This window comes from Tachysurus vachellii, chromosome 11 (assembly GCF_030014155.1).
Source record: "Tachysurus vachellii isolate PV-2020 chromosome 11, HZAU_Pvac_v1, whole genome shotgun sequence".
Classification (NCBI taxonomy): domain Eukaryota; kingdom Metazoa; phylum Chordata; class Actinopteri; order Siluriformes; family Bagridae; genus Tachysurus; species Tachysurus vachellii.
The window spans coordinates 13,727,356-13,742,736 of record NC_083470.1 but is presented as its reverse complement, the minus strand read 5'-3'; the positions used below and the strand labels follow the sequence as shown (position 1 = coordinate 13,742,736).

General features: G+C 38.5%; 1 protein-coding gene across 1 annotated transcript in view; it reads right to left on the bottom strand.

The window, feature by feature from the left end:
• Positions 1 to 6,247: 6,247 nt before the first annotated feature.
• commd10 (COMM domain containing 10) overlaps positions 6,248 to 15,381 on the bottom strand; it is a 34,960-nt gene continuing 25,826 nt past the window's right edge. The window contains exons 6-7 of the mRNA XM_060882191.1: positions 7,147 to 7,206; positions 6,248 to 7,039 (exon numbers count right to left, since the gene is read on the bottom strand). Coding sequence (XP_060738174.1) covers positions 7,001 to 7,039; positions 7,147 to 7,206 — 99 coding nt within the window. The 3' untranslated portion in view covers positions 6,248 to 7,000. The remainder of the gene's footprint in view (positions 7,040 to 7,146; positions 7,207 to 15,381) is intronic.

Sequence of the window (15,381 nt, the reverse complement as noted above, 5' to 3'; positions counted from 1 at the left end):
GTGTCAGTTTGAAGTATTTTCCGTTAACAGTGCAGCTTGTTAAAACAGGCATGCATTTGTTTCTGTTGGATGGATATCTGCCTCTAAATATTACTTAAAATAAAATATAAATTTAAAAAAAATATATATATTTTATATATAAAATATAATATATATATATATATATATATATATATATATATATATATATATATATATATATATATAAACAGAGAATATAAAGATCATTGTCCAACTGACCAACTGAAAATGGGAAACGTGGATATTTATATTAAGATAAATATGGATTATTTCTGTAAATCCCTCCAGCTGTAAATAAAGCTAACGCAACATGACCAGTGGCCAGTATCCAACTGCACCACCATCCATTATAGATAAGTGAAGGGAGGTAAAGCAGTCCCATGAGCCGTCCCCCAGCTGTGTTCCAGCAGTGCCACCATTTGCATGCGTCCCCACCCACTTTTCATAATCATCGTGACAAAGCGAGGCGGCTTCGCCCGGCTGCAGCACACACATCCCTCCCTCTTTCATCAGGCTTTTTCTTTATCACACACAGCACTGAGCTGCTGTCCCCTTCAATAAGTGAAGAACCTCATTTCCAGAGGGGTGACCATTTTCCTAATGGAGCTGCCACCATCCGTTTCGAGCCACTCTTTAAAGTGCGTCTGCAGACACATCCCCCATTACTGAGCCATTTTTTGTTCGCTTCTGATGTTTAATGATGCAGCGTGGCTCAGCTACTGACCCAGCTATAATCCAGAGGAAGACTCTGTGCGGTGTCATTAATGTGATTCCTGCTCCGTGTTGTGTCCAGGCGGTGTGAACAAACTAGTTTTCCTGTCCAGACAAGGCCAAAGATCCCTCGAGGATTGTCACTGAGGAACTGCAGCATGAAAGAAGTCCCTCTGAATGCAACTAAATAAATGAAAACCACTTCACTTTAAACATAAATAATGCATGTACAGTATGTGTGGCCTCAGGTTGCATTTACCAAGTAATTAAAAGTAATATGCTTTAAGATCATCTTTCAAGCTTGACTGTTCTGTTGTTGTTGTTGTGTGTGTGTGTGTGTGTGTGTGTGTGTGTGTGTGTGGGTGCACATAAGAACCCTGCATCCCAGTATTGTGTTTACAAATTAATCAAGGCTTTTCCCATATTAGGCTTAAGACAAAAGAAAAGTTGTAGTACCATGATTTGAATTTACAAGGTTAACTAATGTAGAATCCAGCCCCTTCATGACATACTACAAAGACTCCTTCAGCTCTTCTGCCATCATTCTTACCTTTCATTATAACAGTGTATAACAGTTCGTCTGTGAGACAGATAAACACACTGCACCAACATCTGTCAAACTGTTTACAGCACACATATGTATATTATTCACTGTCATTTTGCAAACCTGTTCTATTTCTCTTTTTTTCCTTTTATTTATTATTGTTATACTCTTCATTCATTCATTCATTCATCTTCTACCGCTTATCCGAACTACCTCGGGTCACGGGGAGCCTGTGCCTATATCAGGCGTCATTGGGCATCAAGGCAGGATACACCCTGGACGGAGTGCCAACCCATCACAGGGCACACACACACACACACACTCTCATTCACTCACGCAATCACACACTAGGGACAATTTTCCAGAGATGCCAATCAACCTACCATGCATGTCTTTGGACCAGGGGAGGAAACCGGAGTACCCGGAGGAAACCCCCGAGGAACATGCAAACTCCACACACACAAAGTGGAGGCGGGATTCGAACCCCGACCCTGGAGGTGTGAGGCGAACGTGCTAACCACTAAGCCACCCTGCCCCCCGTTATACTCTTTTAAAATGTTATACATATTCTTTTTTTCAGATTTGGTGTGTTTGCTGTAGTTCTGTATTTGCCTTTTACCATCTCAGTATCAATCTATCAATCAAAAACAAAAGTCAAAGTCAGTAATAACTAATCATATATTCAAAAGTGTAATATTACACTCACAAAATAACTCATAAGCAAATAATAAGTAAATAGCTGAATTACTAAGCTGCAATTTGTAAGACTAATTAAATATGCACTTCAGCTTTATATTTTAATGCTGATTTGGAAAAAGATCATATATCGGTTTTGTTCTGTCTTGTTTTCTGAATGTAACCAGTTTAATACCATGACACACCCAATAGAAAGGATAGTTACAACTAACTAACTAACTATCTATCTATCTATTGATTGATCGTTCGATCGCTCGCTCAGGTCACTGTGTGTGCTGAGCATCACATGTCATCATGTGTCCATGTGGGTTTGCTCTGTATTCTCTGGTAACCTCCCATAAACATACCATAAGAAGGTTTGACTACACTGAAGTGTCCCTCCATTAAAAACATCTACTGCAACCTTGAGCAGGATTAAGCAGTTACTGAGAATGAATGAAAAATAAACTACATGGGACACCGTCAAATCCACAACGTAATATTCCTAAGTTTGTTGTTGAGATCATCAGGACTGATAAATACATCGGTGTCTTGGATATCAGCATTAGTTGTCGAGCTGCTGCTCAGAACAAGTTATTATTCCATAATATCCAAAAATGTCTGACAGTTGGACTGAAGGAAACAAAAGGAAGTAAATATTAGGTTTACCCAAACCTTTATTATATAAAGATGTTTTCATTTCCCTGTAGGTTGTACATCCATCTCTAATAACCTCTTACTCATCTATTAAAACTCTATAGATGTGCGTGCACCAATTGAGCTCCCAAAATAAAATCTACAATTACTGAAGTGACTGATACAAATCAAATTAAATGTACAGTGGGGTTGGGAGGGAATCAGAGTTAGCCACTCGGGAGGTGTTCTGAGAGGAGTTGCCATGTGCGTCAGGGAGTGTGAGCAGCACGACTCTTAACCAATCTCATTATCACGCACATACACACACACACACACACAATTAGAGGCAACGACAAACCTCCTTAATCTGCTCATCATATTTCTCCCGCACCCCTCCCCCACTGTTAACCCACACTCACATAAGTGTCATTTGCTGTCGTGGTAACAGCTGTGTTCAGAAACAGTATCATCTGTTTAGAATAAAAGTTATTAGAAATGCAACAGTTTATACTTTTTTTCAACTGATGTAACAGTTTGCAAAAATTCTATACATAAAATGTGTGTACGTATACAAACATATGTACATATACACACACTTTGTATTTGTATATGTGTGTGTGGTTTCGCATAACAAATACAGGTCTTTGCTTTATAATAGAGTCATCGAATCGAGATGCGAGGGACTGGAATAAAAAGCTAAGCAGATGGAGAAATGTGCATCAGCAATGGGATTTTCTCCACAGAGCCATGGGTACCTGGATTTGGAAAACAGGATTAACCAGTGTGTAATTATTTGGGTGGGTATGCCTGCCATGCATTGTGTCTGCGTGGGGACGTGAAGAGGTTGTGAGTATTATAAGGAGAGCTAGAATATTAAATTGTTTCTTAACAATTGAACTGAATGAGGATTTTAAACTGAATTTTGCAATGAACTATGTATGATGTTTGCTAAGCCAAGTCATGAGCACTTAAAAACAAAGCTTAACTCAAGACAAAGATGCAACAGATGACATCCCTTTTTAATCTGTTTGCTACGGCAGAGTGGTTTCAGCCTGACACTAAAGAAGGCTGGCGTGCTTTAAGAGTAGAATAAAAATAACCGCTAAATGAAGTAGGGTGAGTTAATTGACAGCCTGAGGAATAAAACAGTTCCATATACCTCCATATAGATCCTCAGATGGGCCTCAAACTACAGACATTGTAATATGAGATAATCCACAATGAAATAATTCAGTCTGGTGCCACGGTGAGGTCAGAGACTTGCTAAAACAATATAGCAACACACAAGCTACATTCTGAACCACAAGAGAACTTATCACCCAGAACAGACTAGTCTTAGGGGCAACAGTCGCAAGAAGCAGCCTCAAGACAAGGCAGAGTCAAAGAAGAGCCAAGCAAGCTAGAAGAGAATAGAGACAGTGTTTCGCTAAAAATAGCAAAGCACCCGCATTCACTTCCAAGAAGACAGAGACCTCGTGTCTAGATACAGACCAGACTTAAAGAGTCTTTGTTGAACTCTCAACAATGCTCATTCTTCCCCATTGGCTTTTGTTTAATTTGATTTGATGAGTTATGGAGATAGCAGGTGCAAATGTGTTCAGCAGTCTCTGAGCTGTGTGATATGAAAAGACACATTCGACTTGGCTGAAGGGGACAGAATGGAGTGATGACAGAATGTGTGTGTGTATGAGCAGGCTGATGAGTCTGGCTCCAAAGAGGGGTCGCGATTGTAGGGACCCAGTGGCACCCACCACGTCAAAACTGTCTTGGCACCTCATTTCATTTCACAATCAACACAGACACACGTACACCCACCCACACGAGAACTGTGTTGAATCAGGTTGGCTAGAGACTATACACTGATCCCGGATTAACAGATGAACCTCAGCTATATATGGGGGGAGTGGAAGTGTATGGCTGGCATTGATAATACTGTTCACAAAGGGAAAAAATAATGCTATTTCTATTCTGTTGTGCTATAGCTCAGTAACACACATTCGACCAGAATGAACAAGACATTTTAAGTGGTTTATATCTCAGATGTCTATATGCTTAACTGCTTTGATTTCTGTATATACTGCAAATCATAAGAACACAATAATGGTAATATTGAGCTCAATATATAGTCACATTCCAAAAATAACAATTACCAAAATGCAGTTGAATGCTGAAAGTCTGATTGGTCAGAAGTGCTTGTAATGTGCTAGATGTAACGTGTTACTGTTTGCATGTACACAGGGACACGTCTGGTAAAAGGTCCACATGATTTAAAGCTAATGCACATTTTTGCACATTCTGTACTGTTACTACATTCACAACACACCCAACACATTTTGCAAATAACCTTTTGCACAGTCTGAAAAATACACTCTTTCTTTTGTATTATTTCTTTTATTTCTTCTTCTTTCTTCTTTTCAAATGAGTTACAACAATAAATATAGCTATTGCTGTTATCAGCATAATAAATCATTCTGGAATGTGTAATTTTAGTAAAATAATCTACTTCACGTTGGTAAAAGCCATCTAATTCAATCACCCCATCATGGCTTACAACCTCAAAACAGCTTGTTCCGTAGTGTATTATTATTTCTTATTAATTAATGCCATAAAACGTTTTTAAAATATCCTGTATATATTGCAGCAGCCGAGCTGACATAAATGTTACCGTGTTCCCAGAAGTGTTCATAAACAGGACATGAAGGATTTTTTTGTCCCCAAAGTTACTGTTCAGGATAAATATTTACTGCTCTTCTGGACGGTCATCAAGTCCTCTGTAGGTTAATCATCTTTAGGTGGGATGACTACAGGAGCCAGTGCTTAAATGCCTCTTAGAAGCAAGCCCTCATGTAAGTGTTTATGGTCCAGAAGGCCTCTGAAACAACTCTCCATTACAGAACTCTGTGTTCTGTATTTTGCTGATTCGCTGCTGGAGTCATTCAGCACCAACCGCTTTCACCATCGTGAGGCACCGAGCTGCCATCTGTTCTCCATGCTGCGGGACGCACTTCTTCCTCCGGCACTGGCTCTTATGCTTCTTTCATATTGAAGAGAAAGAGCAAAAGAAGGTACAACACTAACTTTCAGTACGCACATGAATGGATGTTGTTCAAAGTACTCAAAAGGTAGACTTTAAACAGGAGAGGGCACAGTGTGTGAGCAGCCGGGAGGAGGTTATATTAAGCTGATCTTAAATAGAGGACAAACTCGTGCGTTTTACAGCATGTCATTATCCTCTTAGCAGCAGAAGGAGGTTATAAGGTACTTCATTAGACTGTCTTAGTAGCTGTTTTCAAAAAATCTGCACTTTGGGAATGTTGTTTCTGGTCACTTTACATTTCATCCTGTTCCTCTAAAATAAGTGCACTGTTACAGGTGATAATAGTGACTTCAAGGTGAAATTGCACTGAGGTCCAGACCAAAGATCTTCCAGGGTTATACACATGTACACTCACTGGGCATTACCTATAAATATCTAAGCTATTTGTAAACCCAGAACCAATTGCCTGAGCGCTGAAATTGTATTTCTTTTAATACTTTGACCGAAATAGAACAACATAGTTTTTTCCTAACAGCCTATTAATAAAAAATACTTGTTTTTGAATCCTAAAAACAAAGCTTAATTAGCACTTCAGTAATTGTGAAGCTGAAATGAAACAGGTGTGAAAATCATTGTGAAATGACCTCTCATTACAGGGGATCATTACACGTTTATTAGAAATACACCACTGTTGGCAATTCCATTACAAATTTAATGTCACATTTGCAGCACAGAAACGTATGAAAATATAAGGAACAGCTTGTTTTTTTTTTTAAGGACTAGTCATCTGTTTCTTATTGAAACACAACACAAACCTTAGAGACTGGCACAAAGCATTTAAGTACACATTTGTTTTAAGAAATCTCAATTAGCACAAGTTGAAAGCACTGCCACATTTTATGACAGATTTATGAAAGTTAAAACTGTAAAGCCATCTGACACACAGGCCCAAGAGTGCTTAGTAACTGTTCAAGAGTGTGACTTCACACTCACACGTTTAAATGTTGAAACCTCTGGTTAGACGAATTGAGAAGAAGCATCTGCTGTTTTACTTGTTTCTTTTACTCTATTGTCTTCATTCAATTATACAAAAAAATTCAACCACTAGAAACAATAACCTTGTCTAGAGTACGATGGGAATGACGTTTGTGTTTTGAATTATTTCTGATATCAGAGTCACACAAAAGGCAGGAAACACAAATGACAAATTCGACATAGACCTTTTAGACCAATTTACAGTAATTAGACAGAAATGAAGAAGAACAAAAAAAAAATGGACACCAATCCATTTTTGACTAGACTCATGGACTCTATCGCAGTGTATCAAACGTGGTTGATACACTGCGCATTTGCCCTCATGAAATGTACCATGAGCATCAAGTCAGGGAATCCAGCTGGGCTTGAATCGTCTCAAGCTGCAAAAGAAGAAAAAAAATAAATGTTTGACAGTTTCAAGAGTGGTACCATGCCTGGTCTTGTTGGCCAGGCATTCGAGTGGAAAACTTAATGAATTTAGTCTGACCTTGTTGTAGAACTCCAACAGTTCCTGGTGGCTGAATTCCACATGCACCTTCTGTAGATGCTGGACGCAAGTGCAGTTGAGAAGGAGAGCAGAAAAAAAAACACAACAGTGAAAACACAGCTCCAATCAGCAGTCTACATAAAAGCCTCTCATCAATTATTAGCACACATCTGTCCAGATAAAGTCAGTTCCATCAAGAGGAAGCTACAGTGACCTAGTTTTGCCTGTAAAACTGGTACAGTAATAAATCAACTTGTTCAGTCAGATACAAATCCTAATGACAAAATGATCCTTTTTTTCAAATACTGTTTTATTTACAGAGTAACGCCTACAAAATGTAACAGAACATAAAAAGTTAAAAGTTTATAAGTTTATTAGTGATAGTAACTAAGAACCAAGACGCTCCAGATACTCGAACATGTCATGGATAGAACTTGTTATTATTCTCCAATAAAATATTCCTCTTGCTTGTAATGTGGGAAGTTGGCGTCGCTGAACCAGGAGAGCTGTTCTGTACGTGTGATGTTCTTTGAACGCCATGAATGAAAGCAAACGTGCGTCAGAAAGGAAGGGTTAAACCCACTCCGGAGCTACAGCACAAAAGAGCCAGGCTTCATCTGACAGATCTAGGTTAACAATAACGCACACCCAAATCACAGAGCTGGTCCTAAGAACTCAGATGATAAGCACTAAAACTAAAAAAGCACTGCCCTCTTATCCTTACCCCCACGTTGACAATGATGTGCTGAAATCTACAAAAAACTGATAGCTTTGAGAACCCATAACAGAGGATAATTTCTAATTTCTGAATGAAAGTTTAATGACTAATGTTTATTCATGTGCTGTTGGAGTATGACATTTCTCATGGCTGAGCAAGTGAGAAATGGCTGACACAAAAAGGCACTTCTCATGAATCATTTGGTTATGTGAAATGCTTTTTTGCTTCCTGTCAGTGAAATTCAACATTAAAAAAAAAAAAAAAAAAAAACATTTTGAGGTAAAGCTCTCTTATTAAAAAGTTTTCTACTTTCCACAACAAGTAGTTCACAAATCGTCAGGGGTATAAGATGTCTTCCTAGAAGCAGTGGGCGTTTTTTCTAATTTATTCTGAGCTATTTTATTGACGACAAAACATTTATAAAGGTTTCTTGGGTATACAGATTAAAATAAAACTGACCTGTAAATAAATAAACTAATTAGAAAGAGATATATGGTATATTATTAGTCATACATGTAGCAAGATACTAGCTGAAGTGCAGTGCTATTGCATTTCAGAAATTACAGTAATGTTCTCGCTTTGCTTAAGTATATCCAGAAATAAATAGAAAGAAGGAGGGAGAGGTTACTTCTTACTATATTTGCATGTAACCATTATATTTAGCTCCTAAAAAAAATACCGTTTATATCATGGGTGTCAAACTCAATTTCTGTACCAGGCCAGTGCCACATTTTCATGATTCCATGAAGGGCCCTAAAAGATGGATTATACACAAAAGAGCACCTATTTTCTAATCTGTTTATGAACGTGATCTCTTTTTTCAGGAATGGTTTAAGGAACATGACCATTTTTGTAGTGGGGCAATGCACATTATCCTGCAGAAAGATGGCCAGCATGGGCACTCGGACTAGTATGCAGCTATGAAGCCCCATATGCAGCAAGCTGAGCACTGTGTTCTGACAGCTTTCTACCATAGCCAGGATGAACTTTTTCAGCAATCTGTGCGACACTAGCACCTCTGTGGATTCGGACCAGACGAGCTAGCCTTCGGGCCTTCCAACATAACATGACCTTCAGCATCCATAACACTTTAGGTGGATAATAACCACTGCACACTGGGAACACCCCACAATACCTGCTGTTTAAGAGGCCCTCTGACCCCAGTAGCCATCATGATTTGACCCGTGTCATTTTGCCTGATAACATTAACTCTAGAATTAACTCTTCATTTCCTGCCTAATAAATCCCACCTATGGCAGGTGCTCTTGTAACGATGGCTAACCGTATACAGGTTTCACTTTGGGTAGTGAGCCTAAAGCACACTAAGGCTTTTTTTAGGGTGTTAGTTATGCTGTCAGTGTCACATTGGTATAAGCACCGGTGTACTGTGCGCATATTGGGTGGATTGTGTACACTTTATTATTGACTGGCTATCATATAAGTCATAATATGCAGTAGAATACTTTTACCAAGACAAGATTTTCACACACAAAACAGCTTATTCGTTGTTCTTGGCAAAATAACTGAAAAAAAAGAAAACAAATTATTTAATATTGCCGGTTTCCTTTTAACTCTGGGAGGACACACTGTCTTGGCATCGTAAAGTGAATCGTCTTCTACAAATCTAGCAGTTTTTCAGAAAGCAAATGTGCCAGTAAATGTTCTTGTTCAAATGCAGACAAGAATTGAATAAATATACATACTGTTTCTTACTAAATTGATCAAAGAATCCTAAAGAGATCACCGTTAAAGAATTTTCAAACATTTTATGACAGGCCTAGGATACATTTCAGGGGTTTCCACACACACACTAGCAGTCGAGATGTAAATGATGGTGAAGAATCCCAAACTCAATACATTAATATTAGACATATGAAGCACCGTGACTCAAATCTTGTGCTTACGTACTATTCTAGACTGTTAACGAGTACTAACACCAACACAAATACTTTTGTATGTAAAGTCAGATGAGTTGCAGTTCATGACAACAATCACAACAACACAGAAAGTTTCACAGGGAAAGAGCTTGTTGGTGTGTTTAACATCATTGTGCATAATATCGCTAAATGTTTTAAAGATTAATTACCGGGTTGTTTTGTCTCTGATGTGCCATCTATTGAATTTCACTCTTTTCTAGCTGTACATAAGATACTCAGCGAGAGTGTGAACAATGTGGCTTGTGTTGCGACTAAATCTGTATGTGCACACAAAATCATGCTTCTAATATAAGCCAGGCTCCTGAGCTGTGGGTCGGCCGCAGCATGCCGCCATGCCACGGATTATTTTCTGATAACAACACACAACACAACAGTCGTTTGTTTCATCACACTATTCATACATATACCCTTTTATATAATTTTCCATATACATCTCTTTTCACTTGTACATTTTTTTATTGTAATTTTTTTGGCTGTGTATACGACATAGTCCTATATTATAGGAGCTTGTTGCTCCAAATGAACACATGACTACATAATTAACAATCAACCTTCATTCATTCATCTAATACCAAATAATATCTCAAAATTTAAAAAGAAAAGAAAATAGAGAGCAAATTCCCAATGATCCTGTGTATGAACAAACTTTAATACATAAATAACTAATTTCACATCACAATACTGAAAGATCTCCGTCAACAATTTATACAACATATGGCATGTCGGGTTGCCAGATGCAGCAACAGCAACGGACTAAAATATATCCATAATTAGAGTTTGGCTTCACTGTGTTGTTAGAATTGAAAAACTGACTAATCAATATTAGGAGGAAAAGCAGCAGACAGTAAAAGCTGATTCAGAGTGTGAGATATTTTTAACACTATTTTTACCCTAGAAAATGATTAATTTACACAATAAAATAGGCAATTAAAAAATCGAATTAGGCTGTTTATTTAATCATAAACCAGTATTACGTCCTATATATAGTAATGTGTTGTGCACCCTGACCAAAGTCTGGGGGGAAAAAAATAAAAAAAATCAATAGAAAGGAGCCGACGTGGTCTTTGTTATATTTTAAATGGACGGATATTGACCATGTGAATCTTCAACTCAAGTGTTGACCATAGCAGAGCTCTACCCCAAACATCCTTAATTATGGATAAGCCCCCTCCCCAATTCCTAGGTTAACTGGTTGCCATGGTCACCGAGCTCTTGGGAAGGCTTTTCCGCTGTACCGTGCTGTCTGTCTCCACACAAAATGTCAGTCTTCTTTTGTGCACTCATAGCACTGCTCCGAGGAATACATTGTAAAGTTTTGTGCCCGTGTCAGTCATTTCAAGATGGTGGGAGTTTCTCAGGGATAATGGTGAAAACTGGGAGGCCATACTGGCCCAAGCAACTCCACTTAAACGCAATTATCCATTATGTATGGTCTGATCTTTCACATTCATCCTATCTGGCTGCAAATATAAGGAAATCTGCAAGGGATGTGTGCTATGAAATGTATAATGTATAATGTGCTAGAAAAGAACAGTGCTATGAAATGCTTAAGAAACACGCTGAACAAATTAGAGACCGTTTAGTTTAGATACACACTGCTATATACATGTGTTAGTCTAGAAGAAATTTGTTTCCAATATTTGGTCATGCAGTCTGAGCTTAACAAGGAACAAACAGTATTCAGATGGGAGTTCAAACAATAGCTTCAATCCAAAAGATATAAACAAAAAAGTTCAACAAACTTTACAAGCATTCAATGTTTGCTGTGAGTCGACGCCAGTGGTGTAGTCGTTGTGTAACTCAGACGGTGGTGGATGGGAACAATATTAAATCTTGTCTTTGTCTCATCTCAAACTGTAAACACACTTAAGAACCTGAGCCAAATGATGGTGGCTGAAAGATGCTAAAGCCTCGAAAGAATTGGGATCAGACGCATAGCAGTCAGCAGGATGCATCGAGTGACGTTATAGCAAGCCTGCATGTGCACAGTGTGAAAGAACTACACTGTAGGCGCATAAACAGGAATGAGGTGGGTGGTGTATCTTTCCTTCCTGTTGATTTTATACATCTCCCCCTACCCCCAACTTCAATCCCATTCTGTGACTGAAAAGTCATTTATTTTAAAAAGAAAGTACATGCTGCTGAAAATCAAGCTCAGTTGTTGCTCACACAGCAGGAGCACTTTAAAGTAAACAGAGCCCAGATGCGATATCAAAAATATCCAATGGATGGTGCGGCAGCAATGACTGCGATCCCCTCTGTTTTTCACACTTCGTCCTCTGCTTCTGAAGCACCCTAGAGGCAGCAAGTGTGGTTTCATGTGTTTTCAGCACTCAAACAAAGAGAAAGCCTAAGCGAAGACAAGCTATCAGAGAGGCATCCTTCCACAGTGGCAAACAGATTGGCATTTATGGAAAGCAAGATTGAGTCAGGCCCCAGGTGAATAGCATGATCCAATTAAGGTGAAGAGCAGTGCATGTCGACATGCCCGGCCAGAGGCTCAGGTCGCCAATGACAGCAAAAGAAAATGGCAACCGTAATTGGAGACAGCATAGAAAGATAAGGATGACTACACAACACATGGACGTGATTCATAGCAGAACATTTTCATTTCAATAATGCATTCTCTTATGGCTCTCTCTAGGATTTGTTCTCTCATAAATCAGGCCTCTTCGTGTCTTTAGAAGCATTAATGATATTTCTGTTATAATTAAATTTCCTCATTTCCTTTTAGGTTTATATCCTATACGAGTCTAATGAACGCTGGATGGAAAAGTGCAAGTTTATATAAAGGCACACAAAGCAAACGCCTTTCAGTGACATTTACACAAATGAGGAAGCAAAGAGTAAACCAAGCCAATGGCATAACTTTTGATTTGTTTAATAAAGATGAGGTCACCTAGGACATTCTTGTCCATCATTACAATAAACCACATCCTCTGTTGTGGCTTCAGGTGGGCGGAGCTGGAACCAGAGCTCTGCCCAAATAAAAACAAGCATTTCACATCCGACTCATGACCCACACAGAATGCATCGCTCACAATACAAAACAACAACCCCAGAACGTCGTATTAGTCTGAGCTCGAAGCCTTTGGGGCATTAGTCTGGGCATAGTTCTTTTTGTTTGGGAGCAACAAGAATAGGAAAAACGCCTCATTGTTCTACTGAGGGCCTGGTTCCCCCAAAGCTGGCGGAATTCATGCAAGCCCGGGGGGATTTTCACATGGTTTTCACACTGCCATTCAGTACAGTACACAGCCAGAGTGCAATAACACTGCCGAACAATGGCTGGGATTGTCCCCCAGTGGCCCTATGCTCAAAGGCGCATAATGACAGAGCTGGATGTACAGAGCACCCTTTCAGCGCTCATCACATCGCTAATCGTGTGTAGGCCTCACCTTCCCTATTGCTTAGCGTGGAAAAACGAGGATTGGTAACAGTTCTCAACTCAGTCGAATAAGTCTGAATAATATGCAGAGAGGCTCCCTCACTTTAGCTGGAATGAATGGTATGAAGCAAGATCGGAGTTCTAAGCTCTGCTTTAGCTTAACACAATAACAAAGGGCAGAATCAGTATCGTTGTCCGTATACTTCAGTTCCATCGTGTGAATAATGCAAGGCATTTGTATTTATTGTAATATTACTGTTCTTTATATTGGATAATGTGAACATATCTGTATTATTTAAACAGCCTGCTTGCTGGGGTTGGGGCTCCTGCATAAAATGTTGGATCCACATATCTCAGGAAACAGTGATGTGATATACTGTATACAGTTGCTCAAACTGAAGAGATTTCCTAAACAGTCATGGAGTGATGAGATTTTGTTCTGTGCTTTCTGCTTTAATAGAGATCGTAAACCATATGCTTTTAAGCGTAGGTTTTCGCATTCCTATCGCACAGAAGCACAGAACTTTTGCTAAACCCCTTTCCATGCTCTTCCATAAGCCTGTGTGGTCAGCACTCATTCTCAAGTGTTTGCTCATCCAGGCAATTACTGTTCCACCACATCAAAACCAGGCCAAGCAGAGACATACCATCTCAGGCTGCTTTTCATTTGCCGTGTACCCAACTGCACTTACAGTACCCAGCATTGTGGCATTTTAAACAGGGTCTTAAGGAGGTTCAGAGGCATTTCACATTCAGGAGGACAGTCAACACTTGTCACACTTTACATGCCAAAAATTTGTATAGATATACATCCCTTGTATCTGCCTAGCTTAATTTGTTAACGGATGTTGACACTGATATTCTCGTAGAGCAACAAAAAATGGGTATATATACATATATATATATATATATATATATATACATATATATATATATATATATATATATATATATATATATATATATATATATATATATATATATATATATATACACACATACATACACATACACACGCACACACACACACACACACACACACACACACACACGAGGCACATGTGAAGGCATTTGATAATGGAGTTTTTAAATAATCTTACCAATTATCAATAGAATACCATGTTCAGAACAGTAAATATTCAACATGCGATTTGGTTTATGGAAACATTAGCTATTCAAATAAGCAATACACAGAATTAAACCACTTCAAGATCCCATACCAAATGTACACAGTTTGATGTACACCAATTGATATAAACCAACAGAAGAATGGAGGAAACTCAGCATCTAAATCCAATTCAATCTGAAGAGTGCTTTTAACAATGGATACTGACACAGAGCAGCTTTAAAGAAATATATCAATTCAGGATATACATTTTATATTTATATAATTGTCCCTAATGAGCAAACCAGTGGGGACCGTGTGAAAAAAATTCCTTAAAACTTCTGGGTAAAAAAACTAAAAAGCTGGGTGACACCAGATAGTGCGAATATGAATCAATTCCTTTCTATAACTATCAACAATATGGTCAAAAGGTGCAATTGTGTAACCAGGACATTGCTGCACGTTTTAATATGAAGTCTATTTTGATGAAGTTATCAACTGTTCACTGATAGAGACTTGAGTGCAAAACTGTTCGTGCCAATTGCAGTCTCAAAGCAATCACAGAAAAACTGATCATATCAATTGCTGTCCAATGCCATCTTCATGGTTTCTAAGTTCTACCATCCACAGTAATCTCAGGTATCTTCAGGCTGTCTATGTGGAGACATCCTCAGCAGCAGAGACTGATTTTCAAGTGATGAGATTTCTAACCAGAAGTAGGGCATCAGGATGGAAACATCTGATTGTGTTGTACATTATATGGCTTTCAGGAAGTCATTGAGTCTAAAAGATTTGCAACCAATCGATAAATTAAAAACGACAAATTAATTCTGATTGATTGCCCATTTACTTTGAGGGATGCATATAAAGTGCTGTAATTCCTACACTGTTCACCGGTTTTGAATGTAAATTCCATTACGTTAAAGCTGATTCTGTAATTTATTTCTAGATACACTTTTGTGGTGTTGTCCATATAACTGAAAAGTTGTTTTCCAGGGTATTATATATAGAAAAATCATTATTGTCCTCCAAACTGTCAAATAACTCGACAAGTGCCCAGGTGAACTCCTACGCTGAAAATAAAAAT